This window comes from Chanodichthys erythropterus, chromosome 8 (assembly GCF_024489055.1).
Source record: "Chanodichthys erythropterus isolate Z2021 chromosome 8, ASM2448905v1, whole genome shotgun sequence".
NCBI lineage: Eukaryota > Metazoa > Chordata > Actinopteri > Cypriniformes > Xenocyprididae > Chanodichthys > Chanodichthys erythropterus.
In genome coordinates, this window is record NC_090228.1 from 41,579,144 (window position 1) to 41,599,631 (window position 20,488).

General features: G+C 38.3%; 1 protein-coding gene across 1 annotated transcript; it reads left to right on the forward strand.

The window, feature by feature from the left end:
* Nucleotides 1-7,210: 7,210 nt before the first annotated feature.
* On the forward strand, nt 7,211-19,578 carry LOC137024958 (solute carrier organic anion transporter family member 1C1-like). The gene is made up of 13 exons (XM_067392932.1): nt 7,211-7,276; nt 7,396-7,537; nt 7,738-7,870; nt 8,315-8,421; nt 8,514-8,666; nt 8,755-8,853; nt 17,519-17,722; nt 18,099-18,263; nt 18,356-18,551; nt 18,712-18,877; nt 18,967-19,151; nt 19,271-19,335; nt 19,457-19,578. The coding sequence occupies exons 1-13, from the start codon at nt 7,211-7,213 to the stop codon at nt 19,576-19,578; spliced, it is 1,803 nt and encodes a 600-aa protein (XP_067249033.1).
* Nucleotides 19,579-20,488: the final 910 nt, after the last annotated feature.

Consider the following 20,488-nt stretch of genomic DNA (forward strand, 5'->3'; position numbering starts at 1 on the left):
GCCATTTCACCTGTCCCACTTTCTGTGGAATAAAGCCTTGCTCAGATGCATTACAGTAGCTGGTTTCTGTCTAAACAAAAGGAAACTTGAACTTAAATGGTTCCTGCAATAATGTGTTTACCCATCATATTCCTACCTAAATTTAACATCTGCACTGGACAAAATATTTAGCACTGCCTTTTATGCTTAACTTGAACAAGAAAAAAAATGTTTAAAATATAAAATAAATGTCACAAAACACATTAAATTTAGCTTTCTCATGCATGTCAACACATCGTTACAACACTAATTTTGTTTTAAAACTAATAAGTAAACTGTTTGTGTTTCTTGAAAATTATTGCTTCAATTAATTTTTGCGCCAAATAATTCAAATAATTCCAAGCACAGTGTTTTTTTTTTTTTTTAATTAGAAGGTTCTATCTGCATTTGAGCCATTCTAAAAATCCCCATTTAGAAATTTGAGAGTAATGATATTGTACATTTAGAATACATTTAGGGTCCCTGTCATTTTCATGTTTGAAAGAAACTTGTTCCCCATATTATTTTTGCTTAATGGGATGAAAAAACTTTGAAGCTCGGTATCTCAAAACTGCTCAGAACACAGATAAACCTTATAATTTCAAGGTGACAAAGTGTGCTTACACCAGAGGTTCTCAAAGTATGGGGCATGCCCCAGATCTGCTGGAAAAAAAAATATGTTTTGCAATGGCGTGCGGTTGGCGCTCTGCTTTTATAAATCGGCACTGAATCGTTCTTTTTCAGATTCTTGACTTGTCACTGTCTGAACAAGCCCAACATAGAAAGTTGCGAGACAAAGCAGCAGAAGGAATCACAAGCTGCTATTGTGAACGGCACGTGCTCCACTGCTGTATGTGTTCTGGTGAGAAGACCAAACTTACAAGCTGAGCTTGTAAGGCATTGTTAAATACTGTTATATATTGGTGCTGTTAGACACCTTATACATATCATTCATTAATTCAGTTTATTCACTATAATTTAAAAAATGGTAATAAAATATGACAAGATCTCAGAGTTAAACTGTGTCAAAAAAATTAATCTTAGATAACACTTAAACAAAACATGGTCAGGTCAAAGTGTCAGGTCATAATTTTTGGTTTTTATACATTTTACTGGTAGTCCACTGTATGAAGAACTTTTGGGTATGTCATACTTTATTTTTCTACCCTCACTTACATAAATGAACTATACTGTCCTGCACCCACTAGTAAAAATATAGCAAAAATATCAAAAACGTCCGAATAACTTTGACTGTGGTTTGACTGTATATTGTACATCCAAAGCATCACTGAAATAATTACTTTTTTTGTTGTTTATTCAAATTAAAAATTCTGATCTATTATTTTCTCTTACTGTTATACTTTTCAATGATTCAGTGACATTACAAAGTGAAAGTAATGCAGGTTTATTGGGGGGGGGGGGGGGGGTTATTTATTTATTTAAAGGTTTAAAGGGGTGCGTTCTTGTGGCTTACACAAAAAATAAAAGCAGGATTAAACCACATGAAGGGTGGACAATGTCTCCACAAGACACAAAGCTGTGCTCTCTTTATGCTATTCAGAAATTGGGTTTCTAACATGCAATTCTAGACCTGCCACAACTGTCTTGTACATAATAAAGAAAACATTAAGTATTACTACTAAGTATTATTACTATCTCTGTCTCTGTTACAGACTTGTTGGATGTTGTCTGTCTGATCAGAGCTGTGAAAGTTTGTCTTCAGTTCTTCAATCATCAAACTCCAATCTCAGAGAGCTCGACCTGAGTAACAATTGCCTGCATGATTCAGGAGTGAAGCTGCTTTCTACTGGACTTAAAAGTTCACACTGTCAACTGAACATACTGAGGTTTGACTTTCACTGTTTCTTATTTACCATGTTCAATGAATATGTGTTTATGATTTTGGCTAGCGGATACTTCTCCCTATGTATATTGTAGTATGAAAATATCAGTAGCCGCGTTTCCATTACAGATTTGCACAAAACCTTTGCCATATTTACTAAATATCAATTTAAAAAAATTGAAAAATGACGGCGTTTCTAATAACTGATGTTATGGGACTAAAGCGTCTTTTTGTCCTCTTGCGTTAAGTCATTCAAAAAAACATGCCGACGGATTTCGGTAGGTTTATGTATATCCCAGCCACTGCACTAACCATTATTTTTAATCAAAGGAGTCATACACATGTTATCCAAGCATTTATGGCAAGGAAAGCCACTTATACCTACTTGGAAGTGACCTTCTTTTCAAAATTTCTTGCTTTTTCAGCCATTTGTTGCCCCCATGCCAACTATTTTGATACCTGTAGCAGGCATCAAATTTGAAATTTGATGCACAAATTTTGTGCATAAAATTGTAAAATTCCTCAGTTTAAACATTTATCTATGTTCTATTGGGATTAAAATATTAGCTCAAGTGATTTGATAGTCATTTCGTTTTAATTTTATTCAAATTTAAAAAACATTCTGGAAAAGTTGGGATTCGGTTGGAACATGACATGAGTGAAGTATGAAGCCTTATTTACATAATATAGTTTAGCAGCCAAATGTAAGACTGTGAATATGGAAACATACCGAATGAGAGAGGTATCTGTGAGCCCAAAGTTTCAGTTTTGGTTTAAATCAATTTGTTTTGACTTGATGTTTGTATGTTGTTAATAATGAATTCCACTATAACCTAATTTGTGTTTCATTTTATAATTTACTAGCTACTTATTTCTCATTCATGTTCTGCTCTGAATAGCCTACCGATATATTCAAGGATTTGTTTTAAATTTAAAGGAACTAAAATAGCCTAGGTTCTATGTTTAGTGTTTATTTAAAAATATTTTACCAGTATTTAATATTCATATAAATTAATTGTTTTCAATTACATGGTTAATTGGTGTTTCTGGAGTAAGATCAATTCCTATTTCATTAGATTATTTCCTCTTCTTGGCTGGGTTATGTTTTTCCATGTTATAAACTCTAGGAGCAAGGCTTCTAAACCATTCATTTTTAGGGTTGTGATATTTAAATGAAGATTGTTTTGAGTTGCCACATTTATCAACATAATATAATTTGTACAATGGGATTGGCAGCAATTTTTCATGAATCACGAATGAACCGTGTCGTAAGATGATTCCTGCACTTGGATCTGTGGTCATTTTTACATTAAATTGAAATGAGGCCCAGTCAGTTTTAGACCAATGCAATGATGTTAACTAGCATTTTTTTGGGGGAAAAAATGCTCTCTGAGTCAAAATGACCCAAACACAACCCACAATCTTTTTATATTTGAAAAAGTGTAGTTTTTGGTCCCACTTCATATTAGGCGTATTTAACTATTATGTACTAACATTTAAATTAATCATTTGATACAATGCACTTCTATGTGTACATACATGTTTTTACATTGTACTTATACTTTAAAAAAATACTAACTGCATCTGTAATTTATTTCTGTAATTACATTTATAATTACACTGTTGACCTTTCCCTTACACCTTAACTCACCCTTAAACCTACCCACAAGATGAACACAAGCAAATTATCCTTATTTTTGTATGTATAGTAGTAAAGTTTTACCTAATATAAAGTTGGAATTTTTTAAAATTTATTAATTCATATCAAAACACACTAGACTACAAATATATGTTTACTCTGTGCAATAGGCACCAAACATGAGCGCCAAAAAATATGTACTACTCACATGGCACTACAGTGTGAAACAGGCCTTACAGCCACACAGTCTTAGATCAATTTGACAGCAAAAATCTATTAAATCTCTCAAGATCTCACCTCAGGATGCTTAACAACATTACCATATGTGGTCAAATTATTTAAATTGAGACTTAAATCAAATTTGATCTTATCATTTCTTTATATTTTACGTAACTGAAGATATTTGCTTCTCTACCTTTGCAAAAATGTTTATGAAGAGATTATATTATAATATATACATTTTTATATTAAAGACAGAAGTGATCATTGTAAATGTCAGAATGTGTTCAAGTCTTAATGGCTGCTGTGGCGAGGTAATTACTTCGTTTTTATTGTTCTTTTTAGATTGGTCTTCTGTAATCTCACTGATCAGTGCTGTGAAAGTTTGTCCTCAGCTTTACAATCTTCAAATTACAATGGTGACGTGTTCTACGAGGGGTGACAAAACCAATGACTTGTTTTATACGAATGTTAAGGATGGCTATGTTACAAAATTGTTTCCTCCGCTGGGTAAATCCGACCATAACCTGATATCCCTGATGTCCAAATATTCACCGGTGATACGGAAACAGTCGACTACGTCAAAGACTGTGTGCATCTGGTCAGAGGATGCCTGTGAATCACTAAGGGGGTGCTTTGAATGTTTTTTGATGGAGATAGTGATTTGGACAGTATTTCTGACAAAGTGACTTGTTATATTAATTACTGTGTTGAGTCTTTAATCCCTAGTAAACGAATTAGAATTTTCCCAATAATAAACCATGGGTTACCAGAGAAGTTAAAGCTGCTATTAATAAGAAGAAAGCTGCTTTTTATAGTGGTGATAAAGATTAAAGATGCTCAAAGAGAGCTGAAAGTCATTATCAGACAGGGCAAACAAAAATATAAGGCAAGGATTGAAGGAAATATGTCCTGTACTAACACAAGAGGGCTATGGAATGGTATGACGTCTATTACTGGATATGGGACCAGTAATCCCAGTTTATGTCAACTGGGTATACAGGCTAATGATGCCAATTCTTTTTTTGCCAGGTTTGATGAATTTGATTTTTCTTCTCTACATGAGAATATTCTTTCTAATCTTAGGCAGAACAGCCTTGAGGATTGTAGCCCAGCTATTAATCTTAACATTGAAGAGGTTTGTCAGCAGTTAAAGCGTATTAAATCTAATAAGGCAGCAGGCCCCAATGGTGTTTATCCACGCACCCTTAAAGTGTGTGCTGACCTTTTATGCTCCGTCCTTCATTCATTGTTTTCTTTGTCTCTTTGTCTCTCCTCTGCTAAGATTCCAGCTATGTGGAAAACATCTTGCCTTGTCCCTATTCCTAAAAAAGCTAAGGTGTCCAACAACTTTGCCAATCTGAGGCCTATTGCTTTAACTTCTCATATTATGAAGTGTTTTGAGAGGGTTGTATTGGATCACCTGACTAGGCAGGTGTTTGTTTTTCAGGACCCCTTGCAATTTGCATATAGGAAGGGTGTTGGGGTAGATGATGCTTTACTTCTTATGGTCCATAACATTTATAGTCATCTTGAAACTACTGCCAGCTCTGTCAGGATCATGTTTTTTGATTTTTCGAGTGCCTTTAACACTATACAGCCACATTTTTTAGCCAATAAATTAATTGATTTTAAATTGCACAATACAACCATTTCTTGGATTCTAGATTACCTCTTATCACGACCACAGTTTGTTAGGCTTGGTAAAAATCTTTCTGATACCATTTTAACTAATACTGGAGTACCTCAGGGCACAGTCTTAGCTCCCTTTTTATTTACACTGTATACTGCTAACTGTCCCTCTTCTTGGTGCGGTCATTTATTCTAAATATATAGCTTCTTGAAAATAGTAGTAGAAAACATGCACATTATGGTATAATTTCCTTTGCTGTCATCTGCTCTTGTGATAAACCTAGTCAATACTAAAGAAGAACATGGTCTCCGTTTGAACTGATTATTTTGTAGAAATCAAGAATAAAATAATTGCGTGAGTGTAAGGGAATTAAAATAAATTGGTAAGGAAGTCAGAGTTTTCTTAATAAATTTAAGGGTTTATTATTTTTTTAAATAAATAATTATAAGTGCCCTTTTTTCTACTTGAGCCCCTGCCCCCCAAAATGTCTGTGCACATCCCTGAAAGTTAAATTGTGAAAACTACAAAAAAAGTTAAATATAACTCATTGTTTAAAGGCATACTTTTATCAAAGCACTTGAACAAGTTCATGATCCTGACTTCAGAAGTGTGAAGTAGGAAATTTCTAATAGGGTGATGTTGTGAAGCAGTAATGCTTTTGCTTTTATACAATAACACTTGTTGGATTTGTACTTGTCAGAGCATTGAAACATAAGCAACTAAGATTATTCATTAAACCCTGCTCATATAACCATCACTTCACCTCCTGCTTTCTGCTGTTTTGGGTCCCAGACAAGACTTGCTGTTCACAGGTTTTAAAAAATTTCTGCTGTCCGAGGTTGGATCTAAAATTTTTGGAGTGGAGAGGCAACATTGAGAGACGATCTAACATTTTTGGCGTAGTCAGCAGGATGGAATAACAGAGCAAGTGTTATCTCTATAATAAGAGTCTGAGTTGGGGTTGTTTCTTGCACAGTCAGGAGGATGTAATGACTCCAGGCCACTCAACTCAACTCAGTTGTTTATCAGTTTGGTGAAAAAAGGTGATTTTAATTTTTGCTCTTTCAAAAAGGTATCAACATGTCAAAAACTTGTTTAAAAACCTGCTGCACCTGTAAAATTTGCCTTTTGAAAGGTATCTGTACTGCGGGCGGAACAGTGGGACGCTAACTGGTTAAAGGAACACTTAGGGCAAGTTAAAGGTTAGTAAAACTGTCTTGTAGGTGAATATAAAGACACTCAGAGATCCTGCTTTGGGCATATTTCAACTGCATCCTCTCTAAGACACATCTGGACATGTGAGTGTTTATTAATTGTGAATTAATAATATATTAATGTTTGTTTGCATTCAATTACAATGTATTTTGCCTTGGATCATCTCTGACGTGACAGAAGTGGATTGAAACCATTTTTTTATTGAAAAGACACTAACATTAGGATCAAACATAAGTTTGACATTAAGCAGTGGTTCTCAACTGTATTTCAACATAGTATTAAAACTGTTGATTGTTCAAAAGTAATAAAAAATGTAATTAAATCGTTGAAAAATTATATATAATGTTGAAATATTCTAATGAACTGCATTGTCCCAGCAATATGCTAAATTATTAACAAATGGGCTGAAAGGGAAAATTGTTTAGTGTGTCAACAATTTATTACTAGAATTTATTTTATTTGTTTCATAAATGTTAATTATATTTATGGTTTTATATACTAATTATATTATACTTATGGTTTCCATTTTTCAACTTTGCAGTTTGTCTTAATTTAGTTTTTTTATTTGTTTACCTTTTCCACTAGCCCACAGTTCACCATGACAGTGGAGGGCAGCCCAGACAAGTTATTTGTGTCCAGACCAATGGAGTATTCAGAGAGTAATAAACAGAAAACGTCTCAGGCTGAATGCTGCTCCCCAAGTCTGAAGGCAAGAGACATTGTCTTTGACCATATGCAAGTTTAATTGAGCAACAAGTGTTCAAAACAACAACAACAAAAGGTAACAGGTAAAATCTTCTGACTTAATCTCTTTTCTTCCTTTGAAAGATCTTTATTGGCGTACTTGCCTTCTGTTATTTCTCCAAATCCCTGACGGGGGCTTACACCAAAAGCACCATCACTCAGATTGAGAGGCGGTTTGAAATCCCAAGTTCTACTGCTGGTATCATTGATGGCAGTTTTGAAATGGGTGAGTTGAGATGTGTAGAGCTGCAGTGAGAAAAGAGGGCAGAGGTTCACCCATTAGATGAGTACTTATACCAGTGAGTCACACCACTGATTCTGTAATGTGACTGAATTACTGTTCATACTTTACAAATGGGACAGTTGATTGATGGTATGCTATGAAACAAAATAGAACTTGTTAAATAAAGCCACATTTGCTTAAAGGTAATCTGTTGGTCATTACTGTGGTAAGCTACTTTGGCGCTAAGTTTCACAGGCCCAAGATCATTGGAGCAGGGGTCCTGCTGATGGGAATAGGGACACTGTTAATGGCTTTACCTCACTTCATTATGGGCCGGTGAGTAATGTTCATAAGACAATGAAAAATAAGAGTGTGTCCACAATGAAGAACAGAAAAAATCTTAGACTTAGTTTAGAAAATGTTTTTCTCTTGTATTCATGTTCATTTTCATATGATTTTGAAAAACTTTTATAACATTTTCAATAAAAGGTCTAATTCAATGACAAATTTAATTTAGTCCAAGCATCAAGTTAAAGGTATATTTTCCTTATCTAATATTTTAAGAGATTTGTTGATATAAAATATATGTTTTCAAGCCATTGTATCTATCAGTTGAATTTTTAATGTAATATTGAATTAACTGATGGATGGCCATCACATAATACTCATAATTATTCATAGTAAAATATTAAATGAAAATCCACCTCATAAAGATCGGCATTCTTGAAGATCTGTATTTTAAATGGTTTTACTATTTATGTGTCTATTTGTTTCTGACAGGTACAAGTTTGATACAGCTGCCGCCCACACTAATGATGCTGAAAATTTCACAGTGATTTCCACATGCTCATCTGACACCCAGACTACTGTTCAGCAGCTTGTTTCTGGTAATGCATGGTATATGTAGAAAAGCATGTGAATATTTAAATTGTAAAATGCAGTAAAATACACAACAGAGCACTCTATATGGGTTGTATAGGGTGCCAAAAAGGGGAAGAGGAAAGCTCGCCCACATGGGTGATTGTGCTGTTGGGAAACATTATTCGTGGCATCGGGGAAGCCAGCATCGGCCCTTTGGGAATGTCATTCATAGATGATTATGCACTTCCAGAAAACTCTGCTTTTTACATAGGTGAGAAAATGATTGTGTTTTTTTTTAATCTCAAACAAAAGTACATGTGTCCTTCATGTGATTCAGTCCATTTTTTTCTTTTCTGTAGGTTGCCTGCATACACTCGGAGTGATCGGGCCAATTTTCGGTTACACACTTGGATCTCTGTGTGCTAGTCTTTATGTGGACATTGGCTTGGTATATCAAGGTGAGTTAAAATTGTTATACCTTAGAGATCAATACAAAAAAAGTACCAATAAGAAGTGCATCTTTCCTTTGTTTTGACATTTAACATGAAAGTACAGTACTTCCTCTTTGAAGTACCTTGAGGTACCATCCAAATACTATAGTATATGAATATGGCAATGGACCAGGGTGGGGTCAGTGGGTCAGTAAGGTCTTAGGCTGGGGCTATTTGGGAAAGCCAGCAGAGCAGGATGCTCAGGAAAGGCCAGTGGAGCAAGTGAACCAGGAGTGGAAGACCACAGAAGAGCCTATGGATTAGAAGACTTAAAGGTGCCCTAGAATTGAAAATTTATTATTTAACTATGCCGAGGTAAATTCAGAGTTCTGTACATGGAAATGACATACAGTGAGTCTCAATAACATTGTTTCCTCCTTATGTAAATTTGATTTGTGCAAAAGACCTCTGAAGAACAGGCGAATCTCAACATAACACAGACTGTGACTCAACAGTCGGGATCATTAATATGTACGCCCCCAAATTTTGCATATGCCAGCTGATGTTTAAGGCATTAAGCAAGCCAGTATTAACGTCTGGATCTGCACAGCTGAATCATCAGACTAGGTAAGCAAGCAAGAACAACAGTGAAAAATGGCAGATGGAGCAATAATAACTGACATGATCCATGATATCATGATATTTTTAGTGATATTTGTAAATTGTCTTTCTAAATGTTTCGTTAGCATGTTGCTAATGTACTGTTAAATGTGGTTAAAGTTACCATCGTTTATTACTGTATTCACGGAGACCAGAGCCATGTCTTTATTTTCATTATTAAACACTTGCAGTCTGTATAATTCATGAACACAACTTCATTCTTTATAAATCTCTCCAACAGTGTGTAATGTTAGCTTTAGCCCCGTTAGCCGCAGCATAGGCTAATTTTAAACTCATTCAGAATCAAATGTAAACATCCAAATAAATACAATACTTACATGATCTGATATGCTGCACAGGCACGTGCACACATAGACAAAAAAGGTGCTTGAGCCCCTGCCCTTTTTCTTCCTGGAGAGAAAGTGCCCTTTTTTTCTGGGGTGCTTTTTTTAATTTATTTTTTATAAATTAATATATATTCCTGTTTGCGCACAGCTTCCCTGTCAAACAAATATATTTACTGTATAAAACAAATTAAAAAAATACTATATCAGGTCGGCTTTGTTGAGTTCAGATGCCCGCATGCACGCACGCGCGCCACGCCCCACCTCACCTTACCTCACCTCGAGTTTGCTGCTGGCTGAAAACTTGTGACAACTATTCCCGCAAAAATGCAACTGCTGTCTGGCGAAAAGAAGCGAAAAAGAAAAAAGGCCCTAGATACCGTGCATTTCTTTCAGGTAGGCTAGCCTATGTTCACAAACCTGAAAGTTTTGTCTATTTAAGGGTTATTTATACATTTAACGCTGCATTAATAGTTTTACCACAATCAACACATCTGCCTGATTTGATACTAATGAAATATATGACATATTATAATTTAAATTATTGTATTGTGCTATGCATTGCGTTATGAACCATGTTAAAGATATCTGTAGGGCTGTCAATACCAGAAGAGAAGCATTCCATGGACGCACATCCATGAACCACATTATTAGACAGTTTTCTAAGGATGCATGGTTTATTAAAATTATTTAAAAATCATAATAAAATATTAGCTACATAATGCTATTCTTAAATCTATGCTTACACAGGGTAATACATCAATAAAAGTTTAAACCCTCGCTCTGTCTTTGCATGTTTGAAGTCCACATATTCTTGTTGAAGAAATTACAGTGGCTGTAGCATTTCTATCACAAAGAGGTGGGCGAATATTTTTATTTAACTAATAATATATTTTTTTAATCATGGTTGGCTTTGAACGTGGATTTGATCGTGCTGTGCTGTCTAACAACAAAAATCAGCAGGCTTTTGGTACCCTCTGCAGGCATTTGTTATAATATATAATGTATTATCAGTTCAGGAAAAAAAATTCTTGATGTATGTAACAAGGTTAGTAGATGTGGGAAGAAGGAGGCGGGAACCCGCGAACATTCAACAAAACTTTAATATAAAATAAACAAACAAAACGAAAGTAATGCCGGCAGACCCTCGCGGACGTCTGCCGGCCACACAAACATAATAAAACATAAAATAAAGTCCAGGCCTGGTCCTTTCTCGTCCTTCACTGATGTCGCTCCTCCTTTTATGCCTCCGGAGCTCCTCCGTGAGAGACTCGAGGCCGGCACGCCTCGCAGGTGACGCTCATTATCACTCGCGTCACCGGCCTCGCGCCGTTCCCTCACGGCTCTCGCCCGCCCTGCTCGTCACATACCCCCAACGCCCCTCGCAGGCCGGGGGGTACCTCCGAGACTGCGCTCTACTCCCCCCCGGGGCCTGTCTCGGCGGCCGCAGCACCTGGGGGTAAGGACAGACGAGACGAGAGAAAGGAGACGGAAGCAAGGGGAGCGACAGGACGAGAGAGGGGAGAGAGGAAAAAGAGAAAAAAAAAAAATCTTGGTCCGGTTCCCCGACACACTGCCGCTCGGTCCTCAGCCTGCCAAGAGGCTCTTCTTCGCGGTGCCATGCGGTGGCACTGGACGCTCGGTGGACGGCCCGATCCTCGACCGCCTCCTGGCGGCCGGCGATGGCTCCTCCGACTGAGGGCAGCCGGCAGCGAGTCCCCCGTTCCCTGCTCCTCCCCTTTATGGCGGATGGCAGCAGGCTCCGGCGAACGGCGGCGACTCCTCCGCTCCCTCTTGGACGGCAGCCACCCCACCTCGTCCCAGGGGCGCGGCCTCGAGCTCTCCGTCCCACCTTTCACTAGGCTCCAGCACCACCGCCTCGGGCAGCCTCTCGCGGTCTTCACTCCCGCGCTGCCCGAACTCCGCAGCACCGCGATCCCCCTCAGCAGCGAGGGCTCTCCGACAGCATGTCCCTCCTTCCTCCCGGGTTTCGGCACCAATGTAACAAGGTTAGTAGATGTGGGAAGAAGGAGGCGGGAACCGGCGAACATTCAACAAAACTTTAATATAAAATAAACAAAACGAAAGTAATGCCGACAGACCCTCGCGGACGTCTGCCGGCCACACAAACATAATAAAACATAAAATAAAGTCCAGGCCTGGTCCTCTCTCGTCCTTCACTGATGTCGCTCCTCCTTTTATGCCTCCGGAGCTCCTCCATGAGAGACTCGAGGCCGGCACGCCTCGCAGGTGACGCTCATTATCACTCGCGTCACCGGCCTCGCGCCGTTCCCTCACGGCTCTCGCCCGCCCTGCTCGTCACAATGTGTTTAAATATGCAGATTAGCTTATTTTGGTTAATTTAGAAGAAATCTACAGATGCAAACAGACAGAGGGTAGTAGGCTTAAAACAAACTCCATCTAAATGTGTAGGATTAGGGTTAAGTTTTCTTTCCATTAGAGTAAAAGACATGGCAGCAAAAATGGACCTTAAAATTGTAAAATTGTAAAATCTTAAAATTGTCCACTTCATGAAAGAAGTATTCCAATAACACCAAAAAATTAAAACGATTTATTGATTTGTGCAAAATAAACAAATTATTAGTGAAACTATGTCCCTCTCCTTGGTGCAGTCATTTATTCTAAATATAGCTACTTGAAAATAGTTGTTGTTGACTTCTCTTGTGATAAACCTAGTGAATACTAAAGAAGACCATGGTCTCTGTGTGAACTGATTATTTTGTGGAAATCTGTGGAGTATAAAACAATTGCGTGAGTGTAAGTGAAGTCAAAGTTGTCTTAATATATTTAAGGGTTCATTATTTTTTAAATAAATAATTATGAGAAGTGCCCTTTTTTCCACTGGAGCCCCTGCCCCCCAGAATGTCTGTGCACGTCCCTGATGCTGCATGACGAACACTTTGTAAAGATCCATTTTGAGTGTTATGTTAGCTGTCTGAAATTTGTTTATGCAATGTATTATAAAGTCGTGAGCTTGGGGGCGGGGAGCGCGAGCATTTAAAGGGGACACGCGCCGAATCGGCGCATTTTTAATTATGCCCCAAAATAGGCAGTTAAAAAATTGAGTAAGAAAAAATCTATGGGGTATTTTGAGCTGAAACTTCACAGACACCTTAGACACAGACTTCAGGGGACACCTTAGTCTTATGTTACATCTTGTGAAAAAGGGTTCTAGGGCACCTTTAAGAAGATTTGGTCATGTCAAAGATGAGGTGAAGCTGATGGAACAAGGAAACCCACCATAGGGAGCCAGCAGTGTAGGTGGGGCCACAGGGATCTCTGATGCTGCAGCGGATGCCACTGCTTTAGGGGATGCTTTGGTAGCCCAGGGGAAAACAGGACTATCAGGAGATAATCAGGAGAAACGGAATTAGGGGAGCCCAACATATGAGGCCATGGTGAAGCTGGAGGAACTAGCTTCTAGAGCCTGGCAGAACCAATGGACAGAGGTAACAAGGTAAAACAAGAGGAAGAGTGACCAAGAGGGAGCCAGTGAAAAAAGGGACCCCTGAGGAGTTGATGGATGGAAATACCATGGAGGAGCTGGTGGAGTAGTGAAGGAGGATTTGGGTCGGTCTTTGTGGCCAGAACAAAATGTTCAATGGAGACTCCTGTTACCTGGGAGAGAAGCCCATGTGTGGCCTCTATGGTCAGGAAAAAAGACTCAGGGAAGACCTCACTGGGCAGAATGGAAGGAAGGATGGTTGATCTCAATAACAGAGATAGCAGGGACAAAGATCTGGTTGCTCACTGTGGTTGAGATGAATGAGGGCATGTTACCAGCTTGTCCTCTGGGAGAATTTTAGATCCTGGGTTCATAATAGATCCTGATCCTGGGTTTAGTACCTGGATCTTCTTTTAGGCAGACAACACACAAAGTCTGATGGTGAACCCAAGTGCAGGAACCTCTTTTTAGGTTATGGATAGAGAACAGGTAATTGTGCTAACAGAAAAAGAACAGATGGGATTTCAGGACAGGCAATATGGGAACCACACAAATGGAGAACAGATGAAGATAGTCTTTCGATGAAGGAAAGCTGAGATGGACAGGAGGTAAGTAACTCTACTAACTAAGAGCAGAGAGGTCCATTTGTTATTATCAGAGATCAGACATTGAGTGTCTGTGGTGAATATAAATGCCGTCCTTGATAGCAGGCGTGATAGAAGGCGTGTAACACAAACACACACATGCACGCACATACACGTGTGTGTGTGTGTGTGTGTCTGTGTGTGTGTATATATATATATATATGTATATATATATATATATATATATATATATATATATAAATACACACACACACACACACTCAATAGATATATATATACACACTGTCAGAACGATTCGATTCGAGACGATTCACATTAAAATTCGATGCGATTCGATTAATTTGATTTGATTCTGCATTTTAATATGCATTTATAGGCATATTGAAATTCTTCCCTCAGTGTGTCTTAGTCAGGGTGCGAATTACACAGCAGCCTTCAGGAGGTCAGAGAGTAAGGGCAAAAAACAAACAAAAAAACCTTTTGTCCATTGTTAATGTTAGTTCATGTTAGTTCTCAATGATGCTACATAACTTTATTTTAACAGCCTATAAAAATTGCCATTGTGGAAATTTACATAAGCCAAAACGTTAAAAGGGCTTTAAAAGTATTTTTAGGCCTAGTTCATGTTAAATATAGTGGAGGGTAGTGTTAAAGATACACAACCTTATTAAACTGTTCCAGGTACATTAAAAATACTAATGCTTACATGGAGAGACTATCATGCACTTCCCCAAATAATATTAAACTAACTTTTCTTCTCGGAATAGTTGTAAAAGCCTTCTTTGTATCTTTATATGGAATATTTTCCTTATGGTGATTCTGAAAGAAAATGAGGTCTCTGCGGAACAAAAGTGGGAGTATCTGTATTTGTGGGTATTTTCAAACTGGTGGGTGTTTAAATATCATGCAATGAAAATGATCCCCTTCACCCGACCCCAACCCTAAACCCTACCCACACTCTGACCTGGACAAATCAGGTAACGCTCTCAAAAATGCCCCACTGTTTATGTCCTCGCCCATCAATCATTAATGTCCTGCAGAGACCTGTACTTGAGAAAACGCGCTGGGTTTCCAAGCGGCAACCTCCCCCTTTCTGTCATGAAGCCAATACGGAAGTAACTTAAACTGCGATTCATTGACTGGCCGCTAGGGACAGGCTCCAAAAGAGAGCAGAATCTCATAGAGTCCCATGGTAAATTGGCCAAGTTTATAGCAGAAAAAAACATGTTTACAAGTTGGTTCAAATTGTGGTTTTGGTCTATACTGCTATTTTTGTCCTTCATGACAACTCTGAGGGGGGTGAATTTTTTTATAACTTATCCGTTTAAATTATATTAAGCCTTAAAGTTCTGCATAATTAAGGCCGTGGTCACTTGAGTGACAGGTAGATTGCGCTGCTGTCTGTGAGCCGCCATGTTACCTCAGCTGCCGCTGAATTTGGTATCTCAGCCGTTTTTGTGCTTTTTTTCTCGATTATTTTATACAATTATAAAATATGGCTTGCTGCATAATATTCGAGACTGATGTGTGTCTGTGTAGATGTGCATGCATGGGGAAGAGACACAGAACACACGTTGTTGGATTGTGGCATTGGCAGAAAGTTTTGGTTGTGAGATTTACAACAATGACAATACCAGGAGGATATACAACTCTGACAGCACTGCTTGGATATTATAACTAAAACTGCTGCACTATTTTGAAAAAAATATACTTTGGACACAGGCTCATTTGTTTGTTAGATACGATCGTATACAGTTTTACAAAATAAAGGCTGTTCAGATTGCATCCTTTCTTGCAGAACGATGACAGATGCATTTTTTTTTTGCAATGGACATTTATATTTTACCCAGTGCCACAGATTGGATTCATCTCGCAATCTCTATTATAAAGGTATGAAGTCCCATTTGATTTTCCATGTTGTTATTTGCACACCCCACACTACTGGTGTTGGAGCATCTATATCTTAAAGAAACACTGTAGATTGACAGTAAACCTTTAGAACTTTCTGATGATAAAACTTATCTTCATTAATATTTTATATCGTATCTAAGATAGATATATAGCTCCTTTGCTTGCTAACATGGTCACGTCGAACTAGGCGGGCATGGTTTCAGTAACCAATCACATCAGCTCAAACCAGCTCCCCGCCTCTTTGCCCATTTTCAGTTATCCGGGAGTGACATGCAGTCACGCGCAGCTAAGCAGCTTTTACAGTCTATGTGGGTTTCTGATTGATAAACCACGCGCTCTTATGTCAGTGTTGTTAATGCTGTAGTTATTTCAGCAGTTTCCTCGCACATTCAGTTTAATGACATGCATTTAGAGACTTACATTATGTGTTTGCTCCGTCCATGCAAGAAATGCGCCCCTTGGAACTGATCAGGTAATGTCAATGAACCATTTCTGACTTTTCCACGCAATAAAAGCAGTTTATTTCAACAGTTGTGACCGCGCAATGACTTGAGAAGTTTGACTCAGGACTATAGAGTGCCCCAGGGATGACGCATTTTTGTAGGCCAACCCGGAAGTTAGCGGCGCACGGGTTCCCTCGGTTGAAAGCCTATGCAGAAAATCGCAGAAAATAAGCTCTGTGTTTAACAAAGGGTTATGACACTTACACGTTTTGTCTATCAAGATATAATCTTTACAAGTTAACACAACATTTATAGATTTTGAAGCCTAAATAAAGTCGTCAGATATAAAAAGCTAACAGTAGGCTATAAACGGACTACAGCACACCATGGTTGGATCAACGTCGTCACCACCAAGCTTCCTCAAACTGTATTTAAAAAACAACTTTATTTATAAACATGCTCACAGATTATGATCTGCGCTGTTATGAATACTTTTCCACTTTTTCATGAGAAATGCTGTCCAAATGTCCCGTTTTTAATGATGACGTCTAAAGTCCCCGCCAAAGGAAGTAGTTCCTTTTAGCAACTTGTTAGCAACTGCCGATTTTAAGACACAGTAAAAGTTCAAAAAGCGGGTTATAACTGGTGTGTTTTATGTCATAGATCAAAACGTGAAAATATTTAGAGGCTTTTTTAACCACAGACCTTATTTCAGGCGATTTCCCACGGCGTTGGAACCGGAAGTCCTAAAATGCTAACTCGCTTCCGGGTTTTGCCTACAAAACCGCGTCATCCCTGGGGCACTCTATTGCTGTCTTAATAGAGGAGTGCCATGAATGTGAACAGCAGTGGCCGTCCTGTGGGGTACGGACAGAGCGCAAGCACAATCAGTGAAAGGCGGTAAAGTGCAGCCGCGTGTCTCTGTGAAGGAGAGCTGTGAGGGAAGGCGCAAAATGACGGCGCACAACGTTTCCATCAATTCGTGCATGTAGTAATTTAATGTTTATATATTTTAAAGCACTGAATCACTATAGAATCGCGATTGATCCGATTCTTAGCATTTTACATCGATTATCGGCCGAAATAAACGATTCACGATTCAAAAAACATGCTTCAAGATCGATGCATATGCATCGTCAGGATTTGTAATCGTTGCATCGAGAAAACGAGTGAATCGTTACACCCCTAATATTATATATATATATATATATATATATATATATATATATAAACATTTTTCTCTCCCTTTCTTCTCATTATCAGAGACCATCACCATCACCCCTCAGGACTCTCGCTGGGTTGGGGCCTGGTGGTTGGGTTATGTGGTTTCTGGGCTGTTGACTCTCCTTGCTGCTTTGCCTCTCTGGTTCCTGCCAAGAGCTCTACCTGAAAACCACCAAACCTCTGAGCAAGACCATCCCTCAAACCAACACAAACACACACCCAGCATTACAGAGATAGCTAAAGGTATGGCAACCTTACACCGATCACAATTGTTAGGTCTATTTAAATCTAATTAGGCACTGAATAATGACTTGTATAGGCAAGAATCGGATGAACCGCTTTATTTTTACGGTAGTATGATGTTTGTTTGTATGTGTGTGTGTGTGTGTGTGTGTGTTCTTATGGAGATTCAGTCTCTTTTAATTAGAGATTCTCCAGAAAAATCACCTTTTTATGTAACAAAGATCAAAATAATACAGGTTTGGAAAAATGTGTCCACAGGAAATTAATGGAGGATATTATTATCAATTATAGTGTTGTTTTGGTCTACTACGACCATGTAAAAAATTGTAAAATAAAAGAGATTGTTCTAAACTGTTGCTTATTTTTGCTTTTCTAGATTTTGGGCCATCTCTGAAGCATCTGCTCACCAACAAGATATATCTCCTGTACCTGGTTTCCAATGTAGTGGCATTCAACGCCTTTGCCATATTCATAACATATACGCCAAAGTATTTGGAACAGCAGTTTGGACAAAGTGCAACCAATACCAACTTTCTCATAGGTGACAACTGCCATGATTACTGTCTTTTTTTTCTTCTTTTTTTTTTTTATTTTCTGGCTGTTTAAAATGGCTGTGCTTATATATTTCTGTAGGACTGACGTCTATTCCACCAGTAGCTCTGAGTATGTTCCTGAGTGGGTGGATAATGAAGAGGTTTAAACTGGATCTGCTAGGATCTGCAAGAATGTCATTTTTCACTGCTATTTCCGCATTGTTTCTTACCATCCCTTACTTTGCTCTTAGCTGTGAAAATATATATGTCGCTGGAGTCACAGTGCCCTATCAAGGGTACTTTCATCTCTTTATACATACTCTTTGTATAAATCTTATTGTAGCATGGAAACTATACATTATCCATCAAATTCACTCTATTCATTTAACAAACAGCTTGTCCTTTGTAGGGTCATAGAAATATGTAATATAATATAATCTATTGTTTATGCGGCAGATCTGTAGAAGTTCAGAATATAAACAGTGATTTACTCACTTCTTGCAATGCCGGATGTGGGTGTTCTGACTTCCAATGGGATCCAGTGTGTGGACAGAATGGAGTGACCTACATCTCTCCTTGTCACGCAGGCTGCAATTCCACTCGTGGCACAGGATGGAATATGGTGAACAACTACCTTTAACTCCTGACCTCAATTCATTTTTACATGTTTTTGAGTTTCTTTTTTTGTGTGTGTGTGTGTGTATTTGTTAGACATTCCTCGACTGTACATGTGTCCAGAGCTGGGGAATGAGTGCTAGGAACTCCTCTGCAGTGCTTGGACAGTGTTCACGAGAGAGCAGCTGTACTACAATGTTCTATATTTATCTGGCACTGCAGTCTCTCGCCTTCTTTGTGTACTGTATGGGCACTGTTCCCTTCTTCATCATATCATTGAGGTTCTGTTTAATTTCTTTACAACATATCTTGCAGTGATTAATCACAACTATTCCACAGTGGTATATAAACACATAAGAAATTTGTATGAAATATTTAATATGAGAATATGTCCTTGCAGGATTGTGGATCCTGAGCTGAAGTCTCTTTCAGTGGGCATGCTACTATTAGTTTTAAGAGTTTTGGGTAAGTTCACAGTTGGAGTTGCTATAGTGTATTGTTTTTTTTTGTTTTGTTTTTTTTAGGAGTGCCCCTAAAATGTAAAATAATTCACAGATGATATTCACATTTTTTCACTCCTTTAAAGGTGGTATTCCTGCTCCCATTTACTTTGGTGCTCTTATTGACTCTACCTGTGTGAAATGGGGTCACAAGAAATGTGGTGGAAGAGGTGCTTGCAGAATGTATGACACTGAGACTTTTAGGTGAGCAAATCTGGCAGGACTATTTTATGTATTCCAAGTAATGCATACTAAAATGTAATGTGATCCCCATCAGGTTCCTGTTTCTGGGACTGATTAGCTGTCTGCAGGTATTAAGCTATATCCTGTTATGGGTGGCCATCACACAGATTACCAGGAAAGTACAGAATGATAAACCGGTGTCCAAGGACATTGAACTGCAGGAGCCTATGCTGTATCCAGAAAAGTAGAAGATTCTAAAATAATGTTCTGCATTGTTTTATTTTCTATTTGTTTTTGTGTGTTTTGTATTGTTTTATTTTATTTTGTTCCTGGTTCATTTTCAAAATATGGTAACATTTCATTTTATTTCTGTGGCCAGGTGCCTGAAAATCTTTTGTCCCATTCTGGTGTACCACTTTTATGACAGTCACAGTAATTTATTTTATTTTGATTTAATTATTTAAAGTGCCCCTATTATGGATTTTTTAAAAGTACCTTTCTTGTAGTGTGTAACATAGCTCTAAAGCCCCGGGTATACTTCGGCCGTCCACGTTTGTGCACCGTCCGCATGACGTAATTTCGAGACCGCGCGGAGAGTCCGCGTGCAACAGCGCATGCGCAAGCAGTATAGAAGAGTCCACTAGGTGGCAATACACACAGTATTGAGCACAGTGTTCAGCCGTCAAAAAAGAGTGTGAAAAGACAGTTTTAAAAACAACACGCTTGAAAAGAGAAAAACACGAGCGATTGTGCGAAGAGATTAGAAAGTAACCACATTTGTACAATTCATGTTTAAAGAGTCCAAAGACGTGTTTAGGGTGGCAAATTCATGGAGGGGGAATATGGGAAAGTATGCAAAATATGGGAAAGGATGCACTTCTTTTCTTCGCCGATCATGCCCAGTGAATGTCATGTTGATGACACGACTCAGTGCT

What these genes read in the sequence shown, in the direction of transcription:
- LOC137024958 (XM_067392932.1), top strand. Translation starts at nt 7,211, where the DNA reads ATGGAGTATTCAGAGAGTAATAAACAGAAAACGTCTCAGGCTGAATGC. An exon ending in TGATGGCAGTTTTGAAATGG is followed by an intron (nt 7,538 to 7,737) that starts GTGAGTTGAGAT and finishes ATTTGCTTAAAG; the next exon opens with GTAATCTGTTGGTCATTACT. An exon ending in TTCTTCATCATATCATTGAG is followed by an intron (nt 19,152 to 19,270) that starts GTTCTGTTTAAT and finishes ATGTCCTTGCAG; the next exon opens with GATTGTGGATCCTGAGCTGA.